Source organism: Mustela putorius, unplaced genomic scaffold (genome assembly GCF_011764305.1).
Source record: "Mustela putorius furo isolate JIRA1106 unplaced genomic scaffold, ASM1176430v1.1 tig00003834_pilon_pilon_pilon, whole genome shotgun sequence".
Lineage (NCBI taxonomy): Eukaryota > Metazoa > Chordata > Mammalia > Carnivora > Mustelidae > Mustela > Mustela putorius.
The window spans coordinates 100308065-100331445 of record NW_025421987.1 but is presented as its reverse complement, the minus strand read 5'-3'; the positions used below and the strand labels follow the sequence as shown (position 1 = coordinate 100331445).

Genomic DNA, 23381 nt, shown 5'->3' with positions numbered 1-23381 from the left:
CTTGGAAATAGAAAGGAGTAAATGATTTCAGAGATTTAGGAAGCACAATCCACAGGACTTGGTGGTTGTTTGAATATGAAAGGCAATGATGAGAAGAGGGAGGAGGCTAGGATGACTCCTTATTTTGTGTCTTTGTGGGTGGTACACCATTTGCTGAGATTAAAAAACAATGAAGTAGCAACCAGCAACCTTGGGAAAGAGGTGAGTTAAGAGCCTGCCAAGTTGGAAGCACCTGTCATCCAGGTGGAGATGGCCACATGACAGTTCAGTACTGGCTCTGAACCTCAGGAGAAGCTGTAGAGTTACCCAACATGAACATATAACTGGTAATTGACCCAGAAAGTGGGTGATAGGGTGTAGAGAAGAACAAAGATTTCCTAGCAGAAGGACTTTTTCCTAGATCCAGCTGTTAAGCCTTATCAGCATAATCTGACCTTTGATTTATCTGCATCTTCTACAAGAATCATTCCTCAAAAGTTTACAGAGTATTATATTATAAACTGAAACCAGAAATCTGTGATAAGTTACAAAAATGGGAATCTACTATAATAAAGAAAGAATTAAAAAATGGCCTTTTCTGACATTTTTGATTGATTTAAAGCCAAATTTAAACTTAAATATGACTATTCTGTATTTTCTGTAAGAACATAGGTGCTGAATAAAATATCATTTATATAACAATAAATGCAAGGAACTACTACTACTAAGAAAATTCTATGCATTATTCACGCAGAAGAATGAATGAATTAAAATCCAGCAATGACGTCAGTGGAGGCCTTAGCTTATCAATTACCTCTTCAAAATGTGGCCTCACAACTGAACACAGTCCTTCTCCAATATGGGCAAGTAAAGTTTTCTGTATCTCACGCAGTGCTATAAAAATGAGACTCTCAGTCATGCCTTACCCTCCTGTTACCCATCAGCCTCTCTAAATGGAAATTCTAAGCCATGTTAGTTGCAGTCATCATAACAAGATGGGATTTAGGCTTAGCTGAATTCATTTTATCTCTTTTCTTTTAGAAAGCCTCACAGACACCCTTTACGTGATGTGGCTTCTAAAGACTCAAGGACCACCCACCTAGTAGTCTGCAAAGGCAAAGGCAGAAATGGATATTCAAACACCACAGCCTCCGTTCTGTTATTAATTACTCTGTAGACATGTGCCCACACTGTAGGGAGTGAACTGCACCAAGGGGGAAAGTTCCAGGGGCCCCCAAACCACCAGCACTCTTGTTTTCCCCCTGGAGAGAAAGCAGAACTATGGCGTTTTATAGCTGCTGTTTCATCCTCTTGGCAAGTACCTGGTGCACTTCTGCCTATGGGCCTGACCAACGAGCCCAGAAGAAAGGGGACATTATCCTCGGGGGGCTCTTTCCTATTCATTTTGGAGTAGCAGCCAAAGATCAAGATCTAAAATCAAGGCCGGAGTCTGTGGAATGTATCAGGTAAGGAAATGAGCCAAATCAAAGCCTATCTTCTATTGTAGAAAAACTGTACCAAACCCAAAGTAATTTTTTTGAAACTTGGTTCTCTCTTTTTAAAGATGGTGATTGGTAGTCATGCTGAAATCACTCCATTCCACTTTTTAAACGAAATTTTTCAAAAAGTAGAATGTCAAAAATATTGAGTAAAAAAATCCATGGCCTGTTGGGGATACGTGTCCAGTCACTTCGTAAATGAATCGACATTGTTCATCTAGCAGCAGTGTTGCTGAATGAAAGACTAAGTACCTAGATGGAAATTGATTACAGGTCTTGCAAACCTGAGTAGTAAAATCTCCCATTTTCCTTAAGTGCCCCAGGTATTAAAGTCAGTAATACCGGAGTGTTGGCTGCCTCACTCTCACTTTTTATTAAAAAGGATTTTAAAGTTGAAAGAAACTTCAGTGGTTGATATGATCCAGGCATCTTCAAAATGCAGACTGCAGGATTTTGGAAGTCCTTCTTATAGAAGGCTGCAATCCTGCTGCTTAACACAGAATATACCTAACGTCAATGGAGAAAACACAGATATCTAAGTGTCTCACTGAACTCTCTCTTCAGTTACTGGAAGACAGTTATCATGTCCCATTGAATCACTTCTTTTCCGCGCCTGAGTCTTGGTTTTCTGAACAATTACTTCATGACATGATTTCCAGACCCCTCACCATTTTCATTGCCCTCCATCTAATGTTCCCTAATTTATCATGACTATGATACAGCATCTAGAATTAAGCACAATTCTTTCAAACAAGATCTGACTTCTGCAGAGTAGAATGGACTGTGTATCACTTCCCTTCACAAGGGTATCAGAGACCAGGAATGCACCCCAAGTTTTTACCCACCTTTTAAGAGAAAATACCACTTTCTCTCTAAAGACTTGCAATGCTCAAAAGGGATCCTGCATTTTTTTTCCTACTCTTCCTGTTTGCTGGAAAATGAAAATGAAAACTACAATTGCTCCAACAAAACTGGATTTCTGTTCGTGTTTCTAATGAAAGCTGGAATAGATAAAATTTTCACATTTTTCTCATGAATACAGAAAAACTAAGTACAGAATTTCAATTATGCTGATTATATACCTCACATACCCTCTTTGTTGTGCCCTACTGGACAGAGTTGTGTGTGTGCTATATACATACTTAATATCAACTAAGAAACCCTGAAATGCTGTATTTTTTAAATATATTTAAGAAAGACAACAAAAGCAGTATAACTGTTTTATGTAAAGAAATAGTCTATAACCTCTCTAATTTTTCAGGTTTAAAACAAATAACTAAAAAATAAATGATGGAAACATAAAGAAAATAACTAGGAGAAAATGTCACGTTAAAAATTAGGAACCTAAACAATACAGTGGAGTATACAGCAAATTGTTTTTACCACCTATCATTGAGTTCCTGTAATCTACCATGTAAAGAGAGAACCTGAGGAGTTGTTACATTTCCTCCTTTGGGCACTGATACACTGATTCTAGCTCTTACTCTTGGCCAGATCCGGAGAGATGAAAACTATGTCACTGACCCTACTTCTCTTTGTTAAATTTGCTTGATATTTATTTAAAATAATGTTCTTTGAAAAGCAATGTATCCTTATTTTTAAAAACAGAATATATAAATAAAGCAAAAGTCCACAGTTTTAAAACCATCCCTCTACCACCCAGAAATAACCAGCTTGCAAACAGCCCTTCTAGATATGTTTGTTAGTTTACAAAGATGAGACTCATCATTTCCCTTTCCCCTTTAAGCTCCAATAATGTCATAATCTAAATTTGTGCAAACCTCAAGTAATTTTTAGGCTCCAGCCTATTAAAATCCTAATGTTATTTATATTTTCCCTAATCTTTTTTTATCTGTATTATTTCTTAATACTCCACATTATCAACTTCAAATTCTTTGCTGGATGAAGCAGAAACAAATTATTCATTCTATTACTACAATCTTTGCTATCATTACTCCCTCTGTGTAAGGACCAGAGTGAGAATTTTACATAATTATCTCATGTTCACAGCTACCATATAAAAGATAGGCAATGTCCCCATTTTACAGAGAGGTCTCTGAGTCTCAAAGAACACATCATGAAACAAAAGGGTAACAGAGCCATGCATGATTCCAGCACAGCTTTGCCCAGTCCCTAGTCTCAAGGAATTGACCAGAAAGCCTCCATTTTCTTCCATTTCTTCTTTCTTCCAGGTACAATTTCCGCGGGTTTCGTTGGTTACAAGCAATGATATTTGCCATTGAGGAAATCAACAGCAGCCCAGCCCTTCTTCCCAACATGACACTGGGATACAGAATATTTGACACCTGCAACACCGTTTCTAAAGCCTTGGAGGCTACCCTGAGTTTTGTGGCACAGAATAAAATTGATTCTCTGAACCTTGACGAGTTCTGCAACTGCTCAGAGCATATCCCCTCTACTATTGCTGTAGTGGGAGCAACTGGCTCGGGCATCTCCACGGCGGTGGCAAACCTGCTGGGCCTCTTCTACATCCCCCAGGTACATGTGCCTTCTCAAGTGGGGCAGCAGGGTAAGCTGTGTGTGGACTCAAAGAGCTTCCATGCCCACTGTCCATACAGCTTGCTATTTTCCTACCTCTGGTTTACATTAGCACAGAAGGCCTTTTAATTAGTCAGGGCACTCTACCATGACCATTTGGGATTTCTGAGACCCCAACTTCATCATGTCAACTAAACCTTCACAACTCTTCCAAAATTCTTTCTAAAATACTGTGTATAAAACTTTGTCTTTTTTTTTTTTATCAGAGTGTTCAGTTATTTACTTTTCACTCCCTTCCTTCAGTGAATGCCCACTCTTCTGATTTTACTAAAAGGAATGAGACCATGTGATGTAAATCCCATCTTTCAAACTCAAAATATCTGTCCCTAATCCTATTCCCTTAAAAGTCTACCTCTCTATGTTCTGGTTGAGGGTTTAGCTCAGGGGGAAGAAGAGTATACTTCCTCACAGAACAGGAACTTACTCACTACCTTGCACATTCTAGAAATGGAAAATATTCTATTTCATTCAACAAATATTTATAGAACATATATGAATAAATAGTATCCACCCTGCAGGAACTCAGCCTAGGTGGGAAGATGTCTGTATTTTGAAATACTAGTAAACAGTTCACTGAAACAAGTGCTATCATAAACATTTATTCAAAGTTGCATATTTTTCCCCTGTGAAGTACACCTTTTTGCATGTTAATATTCACAGATCTATGACATCATTTTGTAAGAGTGAAAAATTGGAAACAACCTAAATGTCCATGGATGGGAGAATCAACTCAAATGCAACATCCGTTATAACAATTTTTAAATCAAATTATAAATGATAATTGAATTTATCATTTTCAATGTCTAATATATAAAATTTGTAAGAGTACCTTTCATAAATTCACATTTATATGTTGGGAGTCTCCATTTCTTTGGTGATAGACATTATCCTTTTATATACATGTGGCAACTCAAAAAGTCTTGTCATCATTTCCCAAATCCTTACTTCAGGGAATTAAAGGTGCTTCCCATGGGGAAGCCCTGACTATAACTTTCACGCAAAAATGATCTAACAATGCCCTTATCAGTAAATGTGCTGGGCAACATGCAAATATGCATCTTATAATTTTGGCATATTGTACAGAATTTTTTTTAAATACACAAAATGAGTTCTTGTAGCCAACAAGGCATAAGATATAATCACCACCGAATAAATAAAGAACCCAAAGTAAAGGTTTAAACTTTTTGTGGTTTGGATGAAAGATGACTTTAAGCTAAATTGGAATTATTAAAGTGAAAACTATAATAATTCTCAGTCAAAACAATGTTAAGTGTATCTACAGCAGTGGTTCTCTGCTGTGACTGCATGTTGGAATCACATGGGAAGCTTTAAAAATGCTGATGCTTGGGTCTCACACCCCCGAGGTCCGAGGTCCGGGTTTAGGTGACAGGAGAAGCAGCCTGGGCGGCAGGAATTTTGAAAGTTCCCAAAGTAATCCTTCTCTGCAGCAGAGTTGGGAACAGTTTCTCTGCAGGGTAGGGGCAGAGGCCCAGGGGTATTTCTTAGGCCACTCATGCCACCAAGTGGATGCAATAGGCAGACCAGCTGGAACAGTTGTGGTTAGAAGTTTTCTGAATCATTCATGAACTTCTCCCCTCATACAATAAAAAAAAAAAACGTTTTGTGTGTTTTTAAGGGTTTTTTGTTCTGTTCTGTTTTGTTTTGTATTTTGGTAGGGAGAACAAATAATGAACTAGTATTTTTGTCCACTTTTCTGGTTCCTTTTGAAAAACTGGACAAATATTATAAATCTTAATTTTAAGAGAAACATATCCATAGCAGATATATTTGTTTGTAATTTTAATCCTTTTAAAGTGCTTATCAATCCACTTTTCAAAAGAAGAAGTAAACAATAATGGATGAATTTACAAAATGCCTGAGTAGGTTTTTCATCTGCAAATATCTGATTCAGAAGCTTGCTGTTTATGTCTGCAAGTAGAGCTCTGTAAAAACAGTAACATCTCAACAAATTACTTAACCTAACTACCCATACGTCATGAACTCTTGTAACAGCCAGAAGGAACTTATTCCGATAAAAGGAAAAAATGTCGATTTCCTATTATAACTTCCATAATCAAAGCTCTTATCAGAAAAATCATGCCCCCTTAGTAAAGATGGACCCGCCCTGGTCTGGGCAGAGGGGGAGGGTGAGTAAGAATCTTAAGCAGTTGCCATGTCCAGCACAGAGCCTGACACAGGACTCAATCTCACCACCCTGTGATTGTGACTTTAGCAGAAATCGAGAGGGACGCTCAACTGACTGAGCCACCCAGGTGCCCTGGCTCTGATCTTTCATACACCAATGTCTTTCATGTTTTTGATGTAGAAACTATTCATTGACAAGAAGGTATATATTGGGAAATTCAAGGAGGACACATGATGTGATAAGCACTGGATGTTATATGCAACTAATAAATCACTGAACACTACATCAAAAATTAATGGTGTACTAGATGTTGGCTAATTAAATTTAAATTTTTAAAAAAGGAAAATTCATTTTAAAACATTGAACATAGAAAACTAGTTGTTTCAACTGGTGAGAATTATTAAAAGGACATTCTCCCCAATTTTTTCAACTTGGCTTCCTTTAAAACCTCTCTAGAAAACTAGAGAACAAGAGATATTAAACACTCTTTCATTACCAGAAGAGAACAAATGGAGGGAGAGAGAAACTAGGCAGAATAGGAAAGAGGAGCTTCCTTGGAGCTCCTCTGAAGAGCTGTGGGTTTATAACCCACAGGGAACCTCATTCCTTCCAGAAGTGAGTCATAGACAAAGTGTTCGTCATAGTGAAGGGGAAGTTAAAACGTTTAGATCAGAACATGGGTATATTATAACCAATGAGGCAGCACAGAGGAAGTTAGGAGCAACTACAAAACAGTGTATAGAAGACTTTCCTTGATAGGATAAGTAGATTCCACTACTGCTGTGTTGACTTTATGGCCAGACCCATTTCTCAAGGTAGTTTTAAAGAATCATCCACTGGGAATTAGAATGCTCCCTGAAAGACAAATGTTTGAGGGCTCACACTGGAGAGGAACAGATACTGGCTGTCTTCACCCTTTCATCCTATCTACCATGAACAGCATGTTTGATAAATTAAATTAATAAATGTTCAAAAAACCACCTCTGCACAGCCTCATTCACTGGTACCTCACTCACTTATATGTTCTCTCCAGGTCAGCTATGCCTCCTCCAGCAGACTCCTCAGCAACAAGAATCAGTTCAAGTCCTTCCTCCGTACCATCCCCAATGATGAACACCAGGCCACCGCCATGGCAGACATTATTGAGTATTTCCGCTGGAACTGGGTGGGCACAATTGCAGCTGATGATGACTATGGCCGGCCAGGTATTGAGAAGTTTCGAGAGGAAGCGGAGGAGAGGGACATCTGCATCGACTTCAGTGAACTCATCTCCCAGTATTCTGATGAGGAAGAGATCCAGCAAGTGGTAGAGGTGATCCAGAATTCCACAGCCAAAGTCATTGTTGTTTTCTCCAGTGGCCCAGACCTTGAACCCCTCATCAAGGAGATTGTACGGCGTAATATCACAGGGAGGATCTGGCTGGCCAGTGAGGCCTGGGCCAGCTCTTCCTTGATAGCCATGCCTGAGTACTTCCATGTGGTTGGAGGCACCATTGGATTCGCTCTGAAGGCTGGGAAGATCCCAGGTTTCCGGGAATTCCTGCAGAAAGTCCATCCCAGAAAGTCTGTCCACAATGGTTTCGCCAAGGAGTTTTGGGAAGAAACATTTAACTGCCACCTCCAGGAAGGCGCCAAAGGGGCTTTGTCCATGGACACTTTTATGAGAGGTCATGAAGAAGGTGGTGGCAGGATAAGTAACAGTTCCACTGCCTTCCGACCTCTTTGCACAGGGGATGAGAACATCAGCAGTGTGGAGACCCCTTACATGGATTACACACACTTACGGATATCCTACAATGTCTACTTAGCTGTCTATTCCATTGCTCATGCCCTACAAGATATATACACATGCTTACCTGGAAGAGGGCTCTTCACCAACGGTTCCTGTGCCGATATCAAGAAGGTTGAGGCTTGGCAGGTACATCCTTCACTCAGATAGCAGTTCACTGTGTATTAAGGCAGAGGTGGGTGGATCCAGGCAAGACAGATAAAGTGGTTACCTCAGAAAGGCAGTATTTAAATGACATTGCTATACATAGCTTTGGATTCAAATTGCCTTTTCAAACATCTGAGCAACTGACTTCCACAAAATTAATAGTCATTTAATTTGACTATCTGTTTAAAGGCTTGACTCAACTGTTCTTTAGTCCAGCAGTTCAGAATACCTAGAATATGGCCTCTAAAAGTTTTTAAATATCCTGGAACAGATTTAGTACTGTGTCAAGTATTTTTTTTTTTTGATGCTTAAATTACAAATATTGTTCCCTTTTAGCAAGTATTTATTGAGTACCTATTATATTCCATGTACTAAGGGACATAAAACTAGAGTTACTGTGTTTAGCCCACTACTTTACCATAATATTATTCACAATATAATGTGCTGGAACACCCAGTAAGCCAACAAAGTTTAGGACGCTAGCAAATCAAGGGCATAGGAAAAAAAAAAAAAAAACAAAACTCTTCTTAAAAAGATTTCATATTGGATATTTCAAAAAGAAACACTGAAGTAGTTATCATAGAAAATGATTAGATGAAGGTGGAATTTCTATACTTATTTTATGATTTAGTTTTGTTTTGTATTTTGTATTTGAATTGCACATAAAGAGACATCATAATCTTTTTCATTTCATAGAAATTCTGAAGATAAAAGTTTGACTGACTTAAATCCTACATAGCTGTTGTCTTGCATACCTTGATTTTTCAACCAAACCTCATTTTACACTCTTTTTGTATTTTCCTCAGTTCCAGACTGACCTATCAGAGAGTGCATGATCATTAAGGGGAAGGGAAGGGGACATTCCTGAACATGAGTTGAATCACCCAGCCTCCAGCTTCAGCTCCAGCTTCCTAATCTACTAGCTGTATCATCCCTAGCAAGCCATGCTTTAAGTCAGTCTCTTCATCTGTAAGATGGCCCTAATATGTAGCCTACTTTCCACCCAAGGTTCTTTTGAAGGTGAAATGTGATAACATATGTGAAAGCAATTTATAAATTTTCAAGCTCTAAATGGATGGTGATTATTATAGTAGTATTATGCCTCTAATTAAGCTATCAGGTTAAATGGTAACTAAAACAACTGTATATGTAGAAACCAACTCCCAACTACCACAGATCCGTGGGAAAAAGATACCAAGAAACAAAGAATGTATAACCTATGTCAGTCATTTTAGCCCTCTCATGGGATCAGGAGTGACTGGGTGACAGAATGAGCCAGGACTGCAAGTACTTCTTAGTCCTTCTTATATAGAGAAAATCTCACTCAGATGTCATTGTTGGCTAAACTTTGTCATCTTTATGAGGTACTTAAAAGTTTCTTTCCTTACACTGCACCACCCTCTTCCTGTACTCTGGCCAAAAAACAAAAAAAAAAAAAAAAAAAAAAAAAGCCAGGAGGAATTCTAATGACAGTCAAAAACAAAAAAGACTTGAGGAGCCATAATGATAAGGAGTGGAGTTTTAAAAAAAGGAGGAATAAAGGGACAATATTTTACTAAATACTGTTGTCTTTCCTCCCTTCCCTTCCATGTCCCCTGAAAGGAAGACTCCAGTCCTTGAAAAGCCTATAGGACAAAGGTGAGGTTGAAGGGGGAAGAGGCTTCCAGTAAGTAATTTGACAGTTCTGTTCTTCAGTGGCTCCTCTCCAAACAAGGAAGTAAGATCCAGATGGTTAAAATCAAAGCTTAGGCATATGTGGAAAAAAAACTGTAAGAAGGAGGCTACAGTCAAGAGTTTTAGTTCCATACAGTAGAAAACCCAAACCAAATTGGCTTAATCAGAAGAAACTCATATTATTAGAGGCTCATAATACTGAAAACTAGAGAAGTATTCCAGATACAAGTAGATGTTTTCATCTCTATCTATGTTCCTTATTCCCCATGGTTAGCAGTTTTCAGTCTCTACAGTAGCTTCAGGCTCATCAGGTCTTTACTGTTAGGCTCTTACTTCCCAGGATCTCTTGTAAAATTCCCAGAAGCCATGTTGATTGAACAGTCCAGGATCACACATCCATCCCTGAAGCTAGGAGTGGAATCCTTTCAAATTATATAAACAGAATAAGAGGGAGAGTGGATCCCCAAAGGGAAATCAGGATGCTGTTACCAAAATGAAGGAAAAAAGAGAGGCAAAGTAGGCAAAATAAAGAGCCATCACACAGACACCTTGGCCGACAGGTTAAGTACAGGTTAAGATGTGCACTCCTGGCTCACACACAGCCTGGCACAATTCATCCAGCAGAGAAGACAGATAGGAAAGTAGGGGCACAGCTCTAGGAGGGAATAACGTGATCATTAGCCAAAACGTCCATGTACTTGCTCTAAGTCTCCTTTAAGCCTCGGGAACCCACGCAGTTGGTGGGCATTCTGGAATTTGAGATATTGGCCATGTCTGTATCTATCAAGAGATGGACTCACAATTATTCACTCTCATTATGAAGACCTACATGAAAACCTATCACCTGATCAGTATACATAATCTCATCCAAAGATCTCAGCCTGGGATTCCACCCCCATCTCTCTCAATTCTCTTATAAGCCAACCAGCCTGACACATCCCCACAAAACCATCTATGAGGTTCTGTCACCGCATTTTTACTTAGATCATATCCCACACCTGAAGGGCCATCAATTTTCGTTTCCTTTATCCTCTGTCCACCACAAACTTTTAACCCTTTTTCAAAACTTTCTCCTAGAAGTCTTTGCAAGTCATACTCCCACACACACTCTTTATGGCCACTCCTTCTTCCTCATTTTTGCCATTTATATACTCAACTTAAGCTTCTATAACTCTTCAGTTGACTGAAATAAATTCTTATTAATTAAATTTCTCATTAAACTGGGTCAATCACAAGTTTTTTCTTTTGTTGATCTTTGCTCCCCCTAAAATTTGTCAGTCAATTCATATGCCTTAAAGTATCACTAACAGATAATTTATGAACATACAATATACAATTCCCTCCTGACCTCCTTGGAGATGCCAAGTCCTTCTCCACTGCTCCTCTCTGTCTTCACTCTGACTCCTCTAATGTACTGCTCAGAACTATGGCCAGAATACCTGACACCTGAGTATGTATAGAATAAATGAAAGAAAGAATAGAAATCTAGTTAATTTGGCCTTGCAGAAAACTGTTCAATCCAACAACCCATCCTTGAATCAATCACTCTAGTCCAGTACTCTAGACTCTGATTGGATAAGCCTGTGTTACAATGCCCAACAATCAAATTTGTATGGAACATTATGTAAGGAAATATGGAACCACCTTCTTCTTTCTCTCAGGATGATTGTACATAAGGCATACTTTTCCCCCACTTTAAACCAACCACTCACTAGTCAAAAAAAGGTATGCATAATGACAGAACCACGGTGATAACAGAAGTCAAATGGAATTGATCACTCCAGGAATTGCTAGTACTACTGGGATTTGGAGAGGGGGGTGAATTTTAACCAGAAAAGATGGGGGTATATAAGGAAATATGGTTGAGAGTAGAGAAGGGAACTGGTCCTGGATCTTCCCAATACTCTTAGTACAGGAAGTGGGCAACAATAGTCTCTTTATCTGTGTAAACCATCCACCATTCACCCCTGTGGGGATGGGGTGCTTTGTACCATCCCATCCCATTTTCCCTCTGTGCTATGATGCCAAGTGTAAGAGCTGGAAATCCTAGATGACAGTGGGGGATTTCTAGTCTCTAGTCTTTGGCTTCGTTCAATTAAACATTAGAGAATGTGCCAAGAAGTGATTCCCATTTATGCTTATAATGAGCAAGTTTGACTTTAAAATCCTTGAGAGGAAATACCCTAAAAGGCCACAAGATGGAAATAGTACCACATAAAAGACAGTAAATGACCATCTCAGTGTTTATACGTTGTACTTTGTCCTTTTCGCAGTCTTTCGTTTTATGAGCCCATCAATTTCGTCTGAATATTATTTTCTATGTTTAAGTCTTCTCACTAGCTGTTTTCCTTTCTCTTCCCCTACATTTATTCTTATTTTCCTCATATTTCTCCCCAAGTAAAATAATTTAGAGGCATATTATACTCGATTATAATCTCAATTAAAATTTTATATTTTCTTTTTTAATGGAATTATTAGTCCTTTCTTTTAAAATTCCAGAAGAGTGCTCTGAGGAAAATACCTAAATTATTTTGTAATGTATATTCTCTTTTGTGGGTCAATGAATATCACTTTAAAGATCCCCTATATTGCTTTTAAGGGTAAAACAGCTTCCATCTCAATCTTCCCTATTATGCAGGGTATTAGTGTAGAAAATTAGGTGTTCAAAGGCAAAACTTGAAAGTCAACAGTTAAAAGAAACATTAAAGATGTCTAAAAAGATTACTTAGACATATGACTTAGAAAACAAATAACTGACTCTTAATGGACAAGGTACCAATTTTGACTAGAAAAATTCAATACTCATGATTTTATTTATACACCACCTATGAGGATGAAACTACAATACCATGCTGGTTAGGATTTGAAATAAGGACAAAAACAAAAGATATTATCTGAGATAGACCTTGAAGGATGAACAAGATTTTGGGAAAGGGTCTATTCCTTGGAGAAAATGTCAAATTCAAAGGCAAATGTACAACCACATAGGTAAATACCCCAAACATCATGTTGAGCGAAAAAATCCAGACTTAAAAAGGAGTCATACTCTTTTTATTACTATACTTCTATCATATCCTTTCTCTAACAATAGAAAAAAAAAAAAAAACACTTTCTCTAATGATAGAAAGAAAACAGATCCACAGTGGGCTAGGGCTCCAAGTGGGGGTGGGGACGAACTCGGAAGCGACATCCGGGAAACTTTTGGGATGATAGCAGTGGTGGTTATACTAGCATATTTACCAAAACCCAGAACTCTACTTTTAAAATAGGCATATTTTATCCTATGTAAACTATACTTCAATATAGTTCATTAAAAATATAAAATAATGAAAAGTCCCTGGAGTTGGGCAAGTTCATGCCATGATTGGAGACGGATGTTATTCGGTATAGACCCCTTTTCCGATTAAGGCCTTTCATGTTGCCACAAGCATTATACATGTCTCCATGATCCCATTTTAAAAATAAACCCATCGTCTCAACTTAAATTTTACACTAGTTAACCTGTTGTAACTAGCAATAGACAATGTAATAGATTGAGTATCTAGTTGACAGTTTGGACACTTAAATTGCTACTTAACGGTTTTATGACCTTGGGCAGTCACTTAATGTGCCTGTGTCTCATCTTCTTCACCTGAAAAATGGAGATAATGAAATGTATAAGTTCATTATAAGGATGACACTAGTTAATACGTAAAAAGTGCTTAGGATACTACCTATACATAAGTGTTCATGTTAGTATTAAATATTAGTCTTGAGTATTATTCTTTTGGAGGTGAGGAGGTGAGGAAAGTAAGACTCAAAGAAACCAAAATGATTTGCCCAAAGTCATATGTCTAGCCAATAAGAAAGCCCACATCTGCCCTAGGCAGTCTGTTCCCCTAACACCACCTGTTAAAAGAACCATGTACCCAATTGTCCCTCTAGGCACAGGCTTTCTAGCTCCTAAGTGACCGCTGGGTCAGCCAATGGCTTTGCAATGAAGACAGTGGTCCATACCTTAAACCTGGATGATCAGCAGATCACCATCCTGAAACTGATTCATATAGAGACACAAAGACAAAGTACAGTGTGCAAATAAGTAAGAGTGGACACAATAGACCAAATTAGAGAATACCAAACATCCTTTTGTCCATCTTGAATATAACTGTATCTCTTATCACTAAAAAAGTCCCTGTTTGGCCCATATTAGGTGCTTAATAAATACTTGTTGAATGAACAAATAAGAAAAGAAAGAGGATGGGACAATGGTAAACACTGAGAGAAGACAGTGGTTAAATGAATAACTACAAAACAGTATAGAGACATAGGCACAGAAAAAAGAAAGTGAGTGGTCTGGAAGAAGTTAGCAGAAAATGCTCATGCAAAAAACTCCACAATAACTCGGACTTCATAAATTTGTGCTGAAACTTACCTCTTCATTATCAATGAGATAAATGATGGGAAAAATACCACTTCAGTAAGGATTTTAAGAGTATAAAAAAAGAGTACAAACAGGATTATTCATGCATGAAGATACAGAAACAATTAAATTTTATTCTTATTTTTAATCGACACAGGTGTCCTAAGAATCAGAACAATTTTTTAGCCTGATTTGTACTAATGAATCCCCTTAAAAGGAGAAAAGACACTTTTTAAAAAAAATCCATTTTTGCATTTTATTTTAAAATTTTAAAGGGGGGGTTGTCCTTCCTGCAATTAGTTTGAATTAATTTACCACAGCTAGTTGAATAATTCTGGTTCTCTCTCTATTAAGGGACTGCCAGTCCTACATTTTAGGTGTTGGCCGCTCCCTTCACCTTCTGGCGTACTCTGTCATCAATCTTACATGGAACAGTTGTTTGGGGGACTTACCTTTTTTTAAATCCAGGATGTTTTTCTTTTTAATTCAGAATGTATGAACTTAAGTTACAGTTATATCTCAAAGGGAAAATTTGTGTTGGCTTTTAATCCTACAGTATAATTTTAAGTATTTTGCTTTTAAAAACAGGTTTAAGTTACAACTGTTTATATAAAAGCCTTAATTTTTATGGTCTTCAATGAAGTTTTTCAAAAAGTGAATCCTAAGTCTTTTCACCTTATTTGAAAGTTCTTTTGTTTGCTTGTTTTTGTTTATATATAGAACTTAGAACTTTATCTTTTCAGTCTGAATCAGCAGAATTCAGCCAACTGTACTGGCTAGAACCTCCATTCTATAGCTACAGTGTATAGCCACAGTGAGAATTCACATTCTTGTTTTGATCCTGATCTTAGAGGAAAAACATTCATTCTCTCACCACTAAGCATAATGTTAACTACAGGTTTTTCATAGATGTCCTTAATAGGATTCAAAAAGCTCCTTTTTACTCCTAGATTATGGAGAGTGTTTATCAGGAATAGAGATTGAATGTTATCAACTTCTTTTTCTATATTTATTGAGATGATCAGATTGTTTTCCTTTTGTAGTATGTTAACGTAGTCAAATGTTAAACCAACCTTGCATTCCTATGATAAACTCTACTTGGTCACAGTGTATTTTCCTTTTTGCAGATAGTTAGCATTTGGTTAAGAAATTTTGCTTCTACATTCATGAGAGATATTGGCCAATAGTTTTATTTTTGAGTATCTGAGTAATACTGGCTTCAAAGAATGAGTTAGCAAGTACTGCCTCCTTTTCAATGTTCTGAAAGAGTTTCTGTGGAATTGATATTACTTCTTCCTGAAATATGCGGCAAAATTCATCAGTGAAGCCAGCTTGGGACAGTTTTCTTTGTGAGAAAAATTCTGAACTGTAAATTCAATTTCTTTAAAACTTATAATGCTGGGGCACTTGGCTGGCTCAGTCAGGTAAGCATCTGACTCTTGATTTTGTCTCAGGTCATGATCTCGGGATCATGAAATAGCCCTGTTTTAGGATCTCATTAGGTGTGGATCCTGCTTAAATTCTCTCTCTCCCTCTCTCTCTGTCCCTCCCCCACAGCTCTCCATGTACACATGCATACTCGCTCTCTCTCCTAAAAAAAAACAACACTTATAGGGCTATTCTGGTTACCTCTGAAGACAGCTTTGATAGTTTGTGTCTTCCAAAGACTGTATCTCAATTGTTAAATATACTGACATAAATTTATTTAGATTATTATTGATTAAATTGTTATTAATATTCTCAGACTATCTGCAAGATGTTTAGTGATCTCACTCCCCTCATTATTTTTGGAATTATACATCTTCTTCCTTTTTTTCTGTCTATCTGGGTAGAGATCAACTGATTTTTTTTTTTTAAAGATTTTATGTATTTATTTGACAGAGAGAAATCACAAGTAGATGGAGAGGCAGGCAGAGAGAGAGAGAGAGGGAAGCAGGCTTCCTGCCGAGCAGAGAGCCCGATGCAGGACTTGATCCCAGAACTCTGAGATCATGACCTGAGCCGAAAGCAGCGGCTTAACCCACTGAGCCACCCAGGCGCCCCAGAGATCAACTGATTTTACAGATCTTCCAAAGAACCAGTTTATGTTTTAGTGACTTTCTCTCTATTTTCCTGTTATCTGTTTCACTGATTTTTGCTCTGATCTTTATCATTTCCTTTCTCCTGCTTTATTTGAATTTACCTTGCTTTTCTTTTTCTAGTTTCTTAACTTGGAAAGTGGGGTAACTGTTTTGAGACCCTTCTTCTCTTCTAATATAGTAATTTTAGTGTTACAAATTTCCCTCTAAATGTTGCATTAGCTGTAGCCCCCTCAATTTTTATATGCTATGTTTTCATTTTCATTTAATTCAAAAATATATTCTAACTTTCCTTTCATTCCTTCTGAAATGAATAGGTTATTTAGAAGAGTGTTACTAGTATCTGAGTATCTAGATTTTCCAAATATCTTTCTGTTGATCATTTCTAATTTAAATCCTCTGGAGTCAAAAAGTATATACTTGGTTTGAATATTTTTAAATTTGTGGAAACTTGTTTTATGATCCAGAATATGGTTTATATTAGTAAATACTCTATGTGCCCTTAAAAAGAATGTGTATTCTACTGCTATTGGCTTCAGTGTTCTATAAATCTCAATTAGATCAAGTCTGTTGATCAAGTATTATTCAAGTCTTTTATATCCTTATTGATTTTCTACCTACTTGCTCTTTTAACTAATACAGAAACTATGTTGACCTTTTCTTATTTATCCTCAGACTAGTGAAAACCTCATTATGGTTTGACATTACCTGACAAATGCAACAGTATTAGTTTAAGGCCCATACTATTAACCAAACATTCAAAAGACATAGTTTGAATATCCATTAAAATTCAGGGAGTTGGGGTAAATTGGAAGGGGAGGTGAATCATGAGAGACTATGGACTCTAAAAAAAACCTGAGGGGTTTGAATTGGCGGGTGGGTGGGAGGTTGGGGTACCAGGTGGTGGGTATTATAGAGGGCACAGATTGCATGGAGCACTGGGTGTAGTGAAAAAATAATGAATACTGTTTTTCTGAAAATAAATAAATCAATTTAATTTAAAAAAAAATTCAGGCCCTCTACAAAACACTGGGGATAGAGAAAGGAATAAATCTTCTTTAGAAGAAATGTGTCTAATCTTAGGTATAAAATTTCTAGCCACAAAAATTCTGGGTGCTTCCTTTTCTGGATAAGATATTTGTACTGCTCTTACCTTCTGCCTACCCTTTTTTCCCTGTCTCATTTGAGGTTAGAATTGCTATGTCTCATTAGTAAATTCTCAACATCAAGTATGCTCAAGGTTACCTTGTTTCAAGATACCTGCTGCTAGATACCAGCTTCACTGGGAAAGTCATATTTGGATATGTAAATCCCTTTTGATACCTCCTCTTTTAAACAGCTTTTTAAAGATATAATTCACATACCATACAGTTCACCTATTAAAGTGGTTTTTAATATATCTGCAGAGTTGTACAACCATAACCATATTCAATTTAGAACATTTTCACCACATTAAAAAAAAACTTCATATCTTTAGCTATCACTCCACCCCCTTCACTCCCCCATTAGTAAATAACAACAAATCTACTTTCTGTCTCTATATATTTGGATATTTCTGGACACTTCATATAAATGGAATCATAAAATATGTGGTCTGTGTGACTGACTTCTTCCACTTAGCATGTTTTCAAGGTTCATCCATGTTGTAGCATATATTAGTACTTCATTCCTTTTTATGGCTGAATAGTATACCATTATATGGATATAATAATTCATCCATTAATCCAAATGAAGGACATTTAGCTTGTTTCCACTTTTTGATTATTATGAATAGTGCTACTATAAACAATTGTGTTAAAGTTTTTTAAAATTCAATTATCCAACATATAGCACATCATCATTTTCAGATGTAGGGTTCAATGATTCATAACTTGCATATAACACCTAGTGCTCATCACATTCCATGCCCTTCTTAATTCCCACCACCCTGTTCTCCTACCACAATCCTCAGCTAGTTTCTCAGGGTCAAGAGTCTCTCATAGTTTTTCTCTCTCTCTCTCTGGTTTCTTCTCATTCAATTTTCCCTCCCTTCCCCTCTAATCCTCTGCATGATTTCTTATATTCTGCATATGAGTGAAACCATATGAATATTGTCATCCTTTGACTTATTTCACTTAGCATTTAATACCCTGCAGTTCCATCCACATCAGTGTAAATGGTAGGTATTCATCCTTTCTGATGGCTGAGTAATATTCCATTGTATATATAAACTACATCTGTTCATCTGTTGAAGAACATCTTGGCTCCTTCTGCAGTTTGACTATTGTGGACATTGCTACTATGAACATTGGGGTACAGGTACCCTTCAGAACACTACATCTGTATCTTTGGGGTAAGTACTAAGTAATTCAACTGCTGGGTTATAAGCTAGTTCTATTTTTAACTTCTTAAGGAACCTCCATACTGTTTGCCAGAGTGGCTATATTAGCTTGTACTCCCACCAACAGTGTAAGGGGGTTCCCCTTTCTCCACATCCTCACCAACATTTGTTGTTTCCTGTCTTGTTCATTCTAACTTAATGGCTAACACTAGTTAGCCATTCTAACTGGTTTAAGGTGATATCTCAATGTGGTTTTAATTTGTATTTCTGATGACAAGAGATGTGGAGCATTTTTTCATGTGTCTATTGGCAATTTGTATGTCTTCTTTGGAAGAATGTCTGTTCGTGTCTTCTGCTCATTTCTTAATTGGGTTATTTGGGTTTTTCTGGGTATTGAGTTTGATAAGTTCTTTATAGATCTTGGATACCAGCCCTTTATCTGATATGTCATTTGCAAATATCTTCTCTCATTCCATAGGTTGCCTTTTAGTTTTGTTGACTGCTTCCTTTACTGAGCAGAAGTTTTTATCTTGATAATGTTCATCAATGAACCCAATAGTTCATTTTTGCTTTTGTTCCCCTTGTCTTTAGAAATGTGTCTTGCAAGAAGTTGCTGCAGCTGAGTTCAAGTTTTTGTGTGGATATAGGTTTTCATTTTTCTTGGGATGGCACATAAGAGTAGAATTTCTGGGTTGAGTGGTAACTCTATTTTTAACTTTTTGAAGAAGTGTCAGAATGTTTTCTAAAGTGTCTGCACCATTTTACATCCCCACCAGCAGTGTATGGAGGATTCTGATTTCTCTACATTCTCATCAACCCATTATTATCTAGTCCTATGCCTTTTATTATGAAATCTAGCCTCTGTGCCTTAGCTCCTCTTTACCTATCTACTTTATGTCCCTCTGTTCTCTAGCACATACACAAATTTTAAGAAGCTGGTTTCTTTTTTGCCCCCACACCACTTCATATTTATTCCTAACTTGATCTTTGTCCATGCCTTTCCCACTGTTCTTAACACCATCCTTCCTTCTGTCCTCTGTCAGTCCAAATTTCTACCATGCCTCAAGCCTGCATTGAGATTTTTAGTATTCCTTTTTAATTTCCATATCTCCTGAACATAACTGTATTTAGAGCTGATAGCCCGTAAGTTAGAGCTTAACTATATTTTATCTCACATGGTTTGTTATTTCATCCAATATTTATGTCTTATTCCTTATCTCTCTAACCCATTTGTAAACTCCAGGAGGACTATATTACTAAGCCTTATACTACTGCAGCCTAGTTCAGAACACATAGTAGATACTCTATAAATATTTATTGTTGATTCATCCTAACAGCATACAAATCTCCCCTTATATTTAAAATGAGTTTTTTAGTGGAAACTTTAAGAAAATGGTTTTTGATTAGCTCCTTCTTCATTCAAATTAAGATTATGGTAGAAATCTCCATCCCAGGCCACTAGAAATGCAAAAGGGTTATAGCCAGTGATTATCTTTGAGTCACTTTTCTGCCCAATTTGACCAATGTAGAAGAAAACCATTTAATTATAAAATGATTGTCCCTGTTCCTTTTCTTATTCACCCACTGACGCCTGGAGAGTTTCACTGCAGAGAACCTATAGACAGAAAAAAGGATAAAGGGAGCTTGATGCCTGGCATAATTGAGAACCAAGGAATTAAACCTGAATAGAAAGTAAATTTATACTAAATACTCTAGCTTTACCGCTATATATGTTTTTAAGATTATTCTTCAAATAAGAGTGATGCTTTTTTAAAAATATATTTAATGAGGAAATATTACTGACAAATACTTGCCATGGACCCTCTAAACAATTTCTATCAGAGGCGGGATGGTGTGGTAGGAAGAGCTCATATTTCAATCATAGCTCAAGAACTTCCTAGCTTCTGACTGGCAAGTTTCTTGACCTCTCTATGTCTGTTTCCTCATCTATAAAATAAAGATAATAACAGAGTTGTTGTGAGGATTAAAAGAGATGTTGTGTAAAGCATTAGTACAGTGCCTGACACAAAGGAAGTATAAACAAGAGGTAGTTCCCTGCCTCTCCACTCTTTTCATCTCCTTTTACACACAACAGAGCAAAGACAGAGTTAGCACACAATTGTGGAAATGACCATGGACCCTGTACAATTAGGATAAAACCCTTGCACTGAAAGTAATGGTGGGTATGTGGGATGAAAGTATAGAAGGTTTTGGAAGCTACTTAGAGAAGTTTGAAGCATATTTCTTCTGAGACATGAGAGATCCCCAGCAGGTTGTGGGAAGAGAATGATTGTGGAATGGAGACAGATATTGACCATGTCAGAAAAGTTCCAGGGTGGGTGGGGTGGAAGGAATGAGGTTCTAAGTACTGCAAAAGAGCGTTAGCCTTACAGAGTAGAAGGACTGTATATTCCTCTCAGGGGAAGAAAGCTGTGTCAGGACAGGGTTGTGTTGGGGTAGAGACAAAAGTGACACCACAGATACCACTCTTTATAGGAGGCCAGATCATTCCAAGAGCAAGGAGGAAAAAGAAGGAGAGCTGAATGTATAAAAAAAAGGAGCAAATCTGGGGTACCACTCTGCAGACAGGATTAAGAGCTCAGTAAAAATTAAGAAAGAAATATAAGATTGATGACCATTGAGGAAAACTCTGGAGAACACAGGTGGTATGAATCCTTAGTAGGATTCAGTCTCCATCTTTTTGAGGATAGCTTAGCAGTTCTGGTTGCAGAGCAGAAGAACAGGTAACAAGGAGTAAGGTAACCCCTTTCCTCCATAGGTCTGGACAAAAGTCAGGGCAGCCAGAGTATAGCAGGATAGCAATGAGAACACTAAAGGAGTAAATCACACAGAGAAGGTTAGGTGAGGCACCCAGGGTGCTATGTTCGTGTGCATATGTGGTCTGCCATAGACTCTGTCCCCAGACTTGTCCCAGAGTTGTTTTGAGAAAATTCAGGTAACTCCTGAAAATAATCTCATTACCGATGTATTAAAAAGCAGTGTCAACTCTGGAATGGAATGGGACATTAAAGCGGCCCTCAAGTAGTGGAACACTTAAGGTCTAGCTCAATCAGCTGAGTTTGTCATGCACATTAATATGGATAATGGCTGCTAGGCCCCAGTCAGACCATCCACTAGACAAAATCAACCCAAAATTTTTTCCCAGTGTCAAATTAGATGCTGGTTTTTATGATAAAAGGGAGAAGTGCCTCTAGATGTACTTCTGAGACCACCAAACCACAGAATAGAAGAAGTCCATACCAAGGTTTGTAGAGACCCTGTAGCCTCTTTGGCCCAGCACTCTCCTTACAAAAGTGAAAAAACATGCTCAGAGTTAGAGAATGATAAAGCCCAGGGACTTGTGAGGTACAGCAGAAGCAAGCATCCCTACATTCATAGGCAGGACTGTGTCTTAATCTCTCTTGGTGGCTCAGTGACCCCTGGCATGTCCCACATGGAAGGGGCTGAGTGTCCACTGCCTCCTCCAAGCCACATCAGGGGCATACGGGAAGCAAAGCCAGAAGCCTAATGATGCAACAACAGAGCACAGCTGTTAAGAACGCAGGCTTTACACCATTTGCTAACTGTGTGACCCTAAACAAGATACTTCCATTTCTATGCCTCACTTTCCCCATCAAAAAAAAAAAAAAAAAAAAAAATGGGGGGGGTGACAGTACTATTTGCCTGACTTCAAGAAAGTGTTTCAATTTGAATACCAAGTAAAGCCCATGGCTTACCAGGGCTGTTGCTAACACATGCAAGTACCTTAGTGTAAATTAGAAAAAGTGTCTCTTCCCAAAATATTTAACCATACATGGCAGCCTTGTGGCTTGTACTCAGAATCTTCATTCCTCTTTAGGTCCTAAAGCACCTCCGGCACCTAAACTTTACCAACAATATGGGGGAGCAGGTGACTTTCGATGAATGTGGTGACCTGATGGGGAACTATTCCATCATCAACTGGCACCTCTCCCCAGAGGATGGTTCCATAGTGTTTAAGGAAGTCGGCTATTACAACGTCTATGCCAAGAAAGGAGAAAGGCTCTTCATCAATGAGGAGAAAATCTTGTGGAGTGGGTTCTCCAGGGAGGTATGTGCTCTCCATCTGAACAACAGATGGCTCTACCATGTGCCGAGGAAATTGTGCTCGGCCTTGGCGGGGAAGAGGGTTGGGCTTCACCACTGGACTTGAAAAATGGTAAGTCCACGTCCTTCAACTCACTAACTGTGCACTGCCAAGGTTCTCTGTGAAATCTATCAGTGTTTAGTACACTAAAGAGGAGAATCCTATATTGGAAAATTTATTCTTTATAAATCTGACTCCTAACAATTTTCTTGTCTAAAACTTTCCCCAACTAGTGCAAAATATTTAAGCAAACATAAGCATCATTCAAGGCAGAGCCTGGACTATTCAGAGTTAGTTCCCTATCATCCAAATAGCTCAAGATGGACTTATAAGTCAAAAGGACAATTTCTTAGAATATATATGGGTTGATGACTTGGGAAAGAGAAAATCTCTGAGAGTACTGTGTTACGATGTTTGAGAGTGCTAATGTGTACCATCCTTCACTATTTCTTCTCCTTTCCTTCCCTCCCCAGGGTCCCAGGAAACTTAGAAATCCTCCGGTCCAATATTGCCCTTTCTATCCCTCTTTCATTAGAAGATAATGCCAATCATCTTCTATTTGGATTTTTTTAAAAAACTTCTTGTCAAATCAGTTATTTCTTTTCTGTTAGAACAAAGAAATTATTTTATTGTTTTCCATGTGTTTAACTTTGTAAGATGTCTCT

General features: G+C 37.8%; 1 protein-coding gene across 2 annotated transcripts in view; it reads left to right on the top strand.

Annotated features, from left to right (window-relative positions):
• CASR (calcium sensing receptor) overlaps nt 1-23381 on the top strand; it is a 76499-nt gene that overhangs the window by 46281 nt on the left and 6837 nt on the right. For both annotated transcript variants that reach the window (XM_004745470.3, XM_013052686.2), the window contains exons 2-5: nt 1021-1445; nt 3671-3977; nt 7217-8101; nt 22450-22680. In XM_004745470.3, coding sequence (XP_004745527.1) covers nt 1261-1445; nt 3671-3977; nt 7217-8101; nt 22450-22680 — 1608 coding nt within the window. In that variant the 5' untranslated portion in view covers nt 1021-1260. The remainder of the gene's footprint in view (nt 1-1020; nt 1446-3670; nt 3978-7216; nt 8102-22449; nt 22681-23381) is intronic.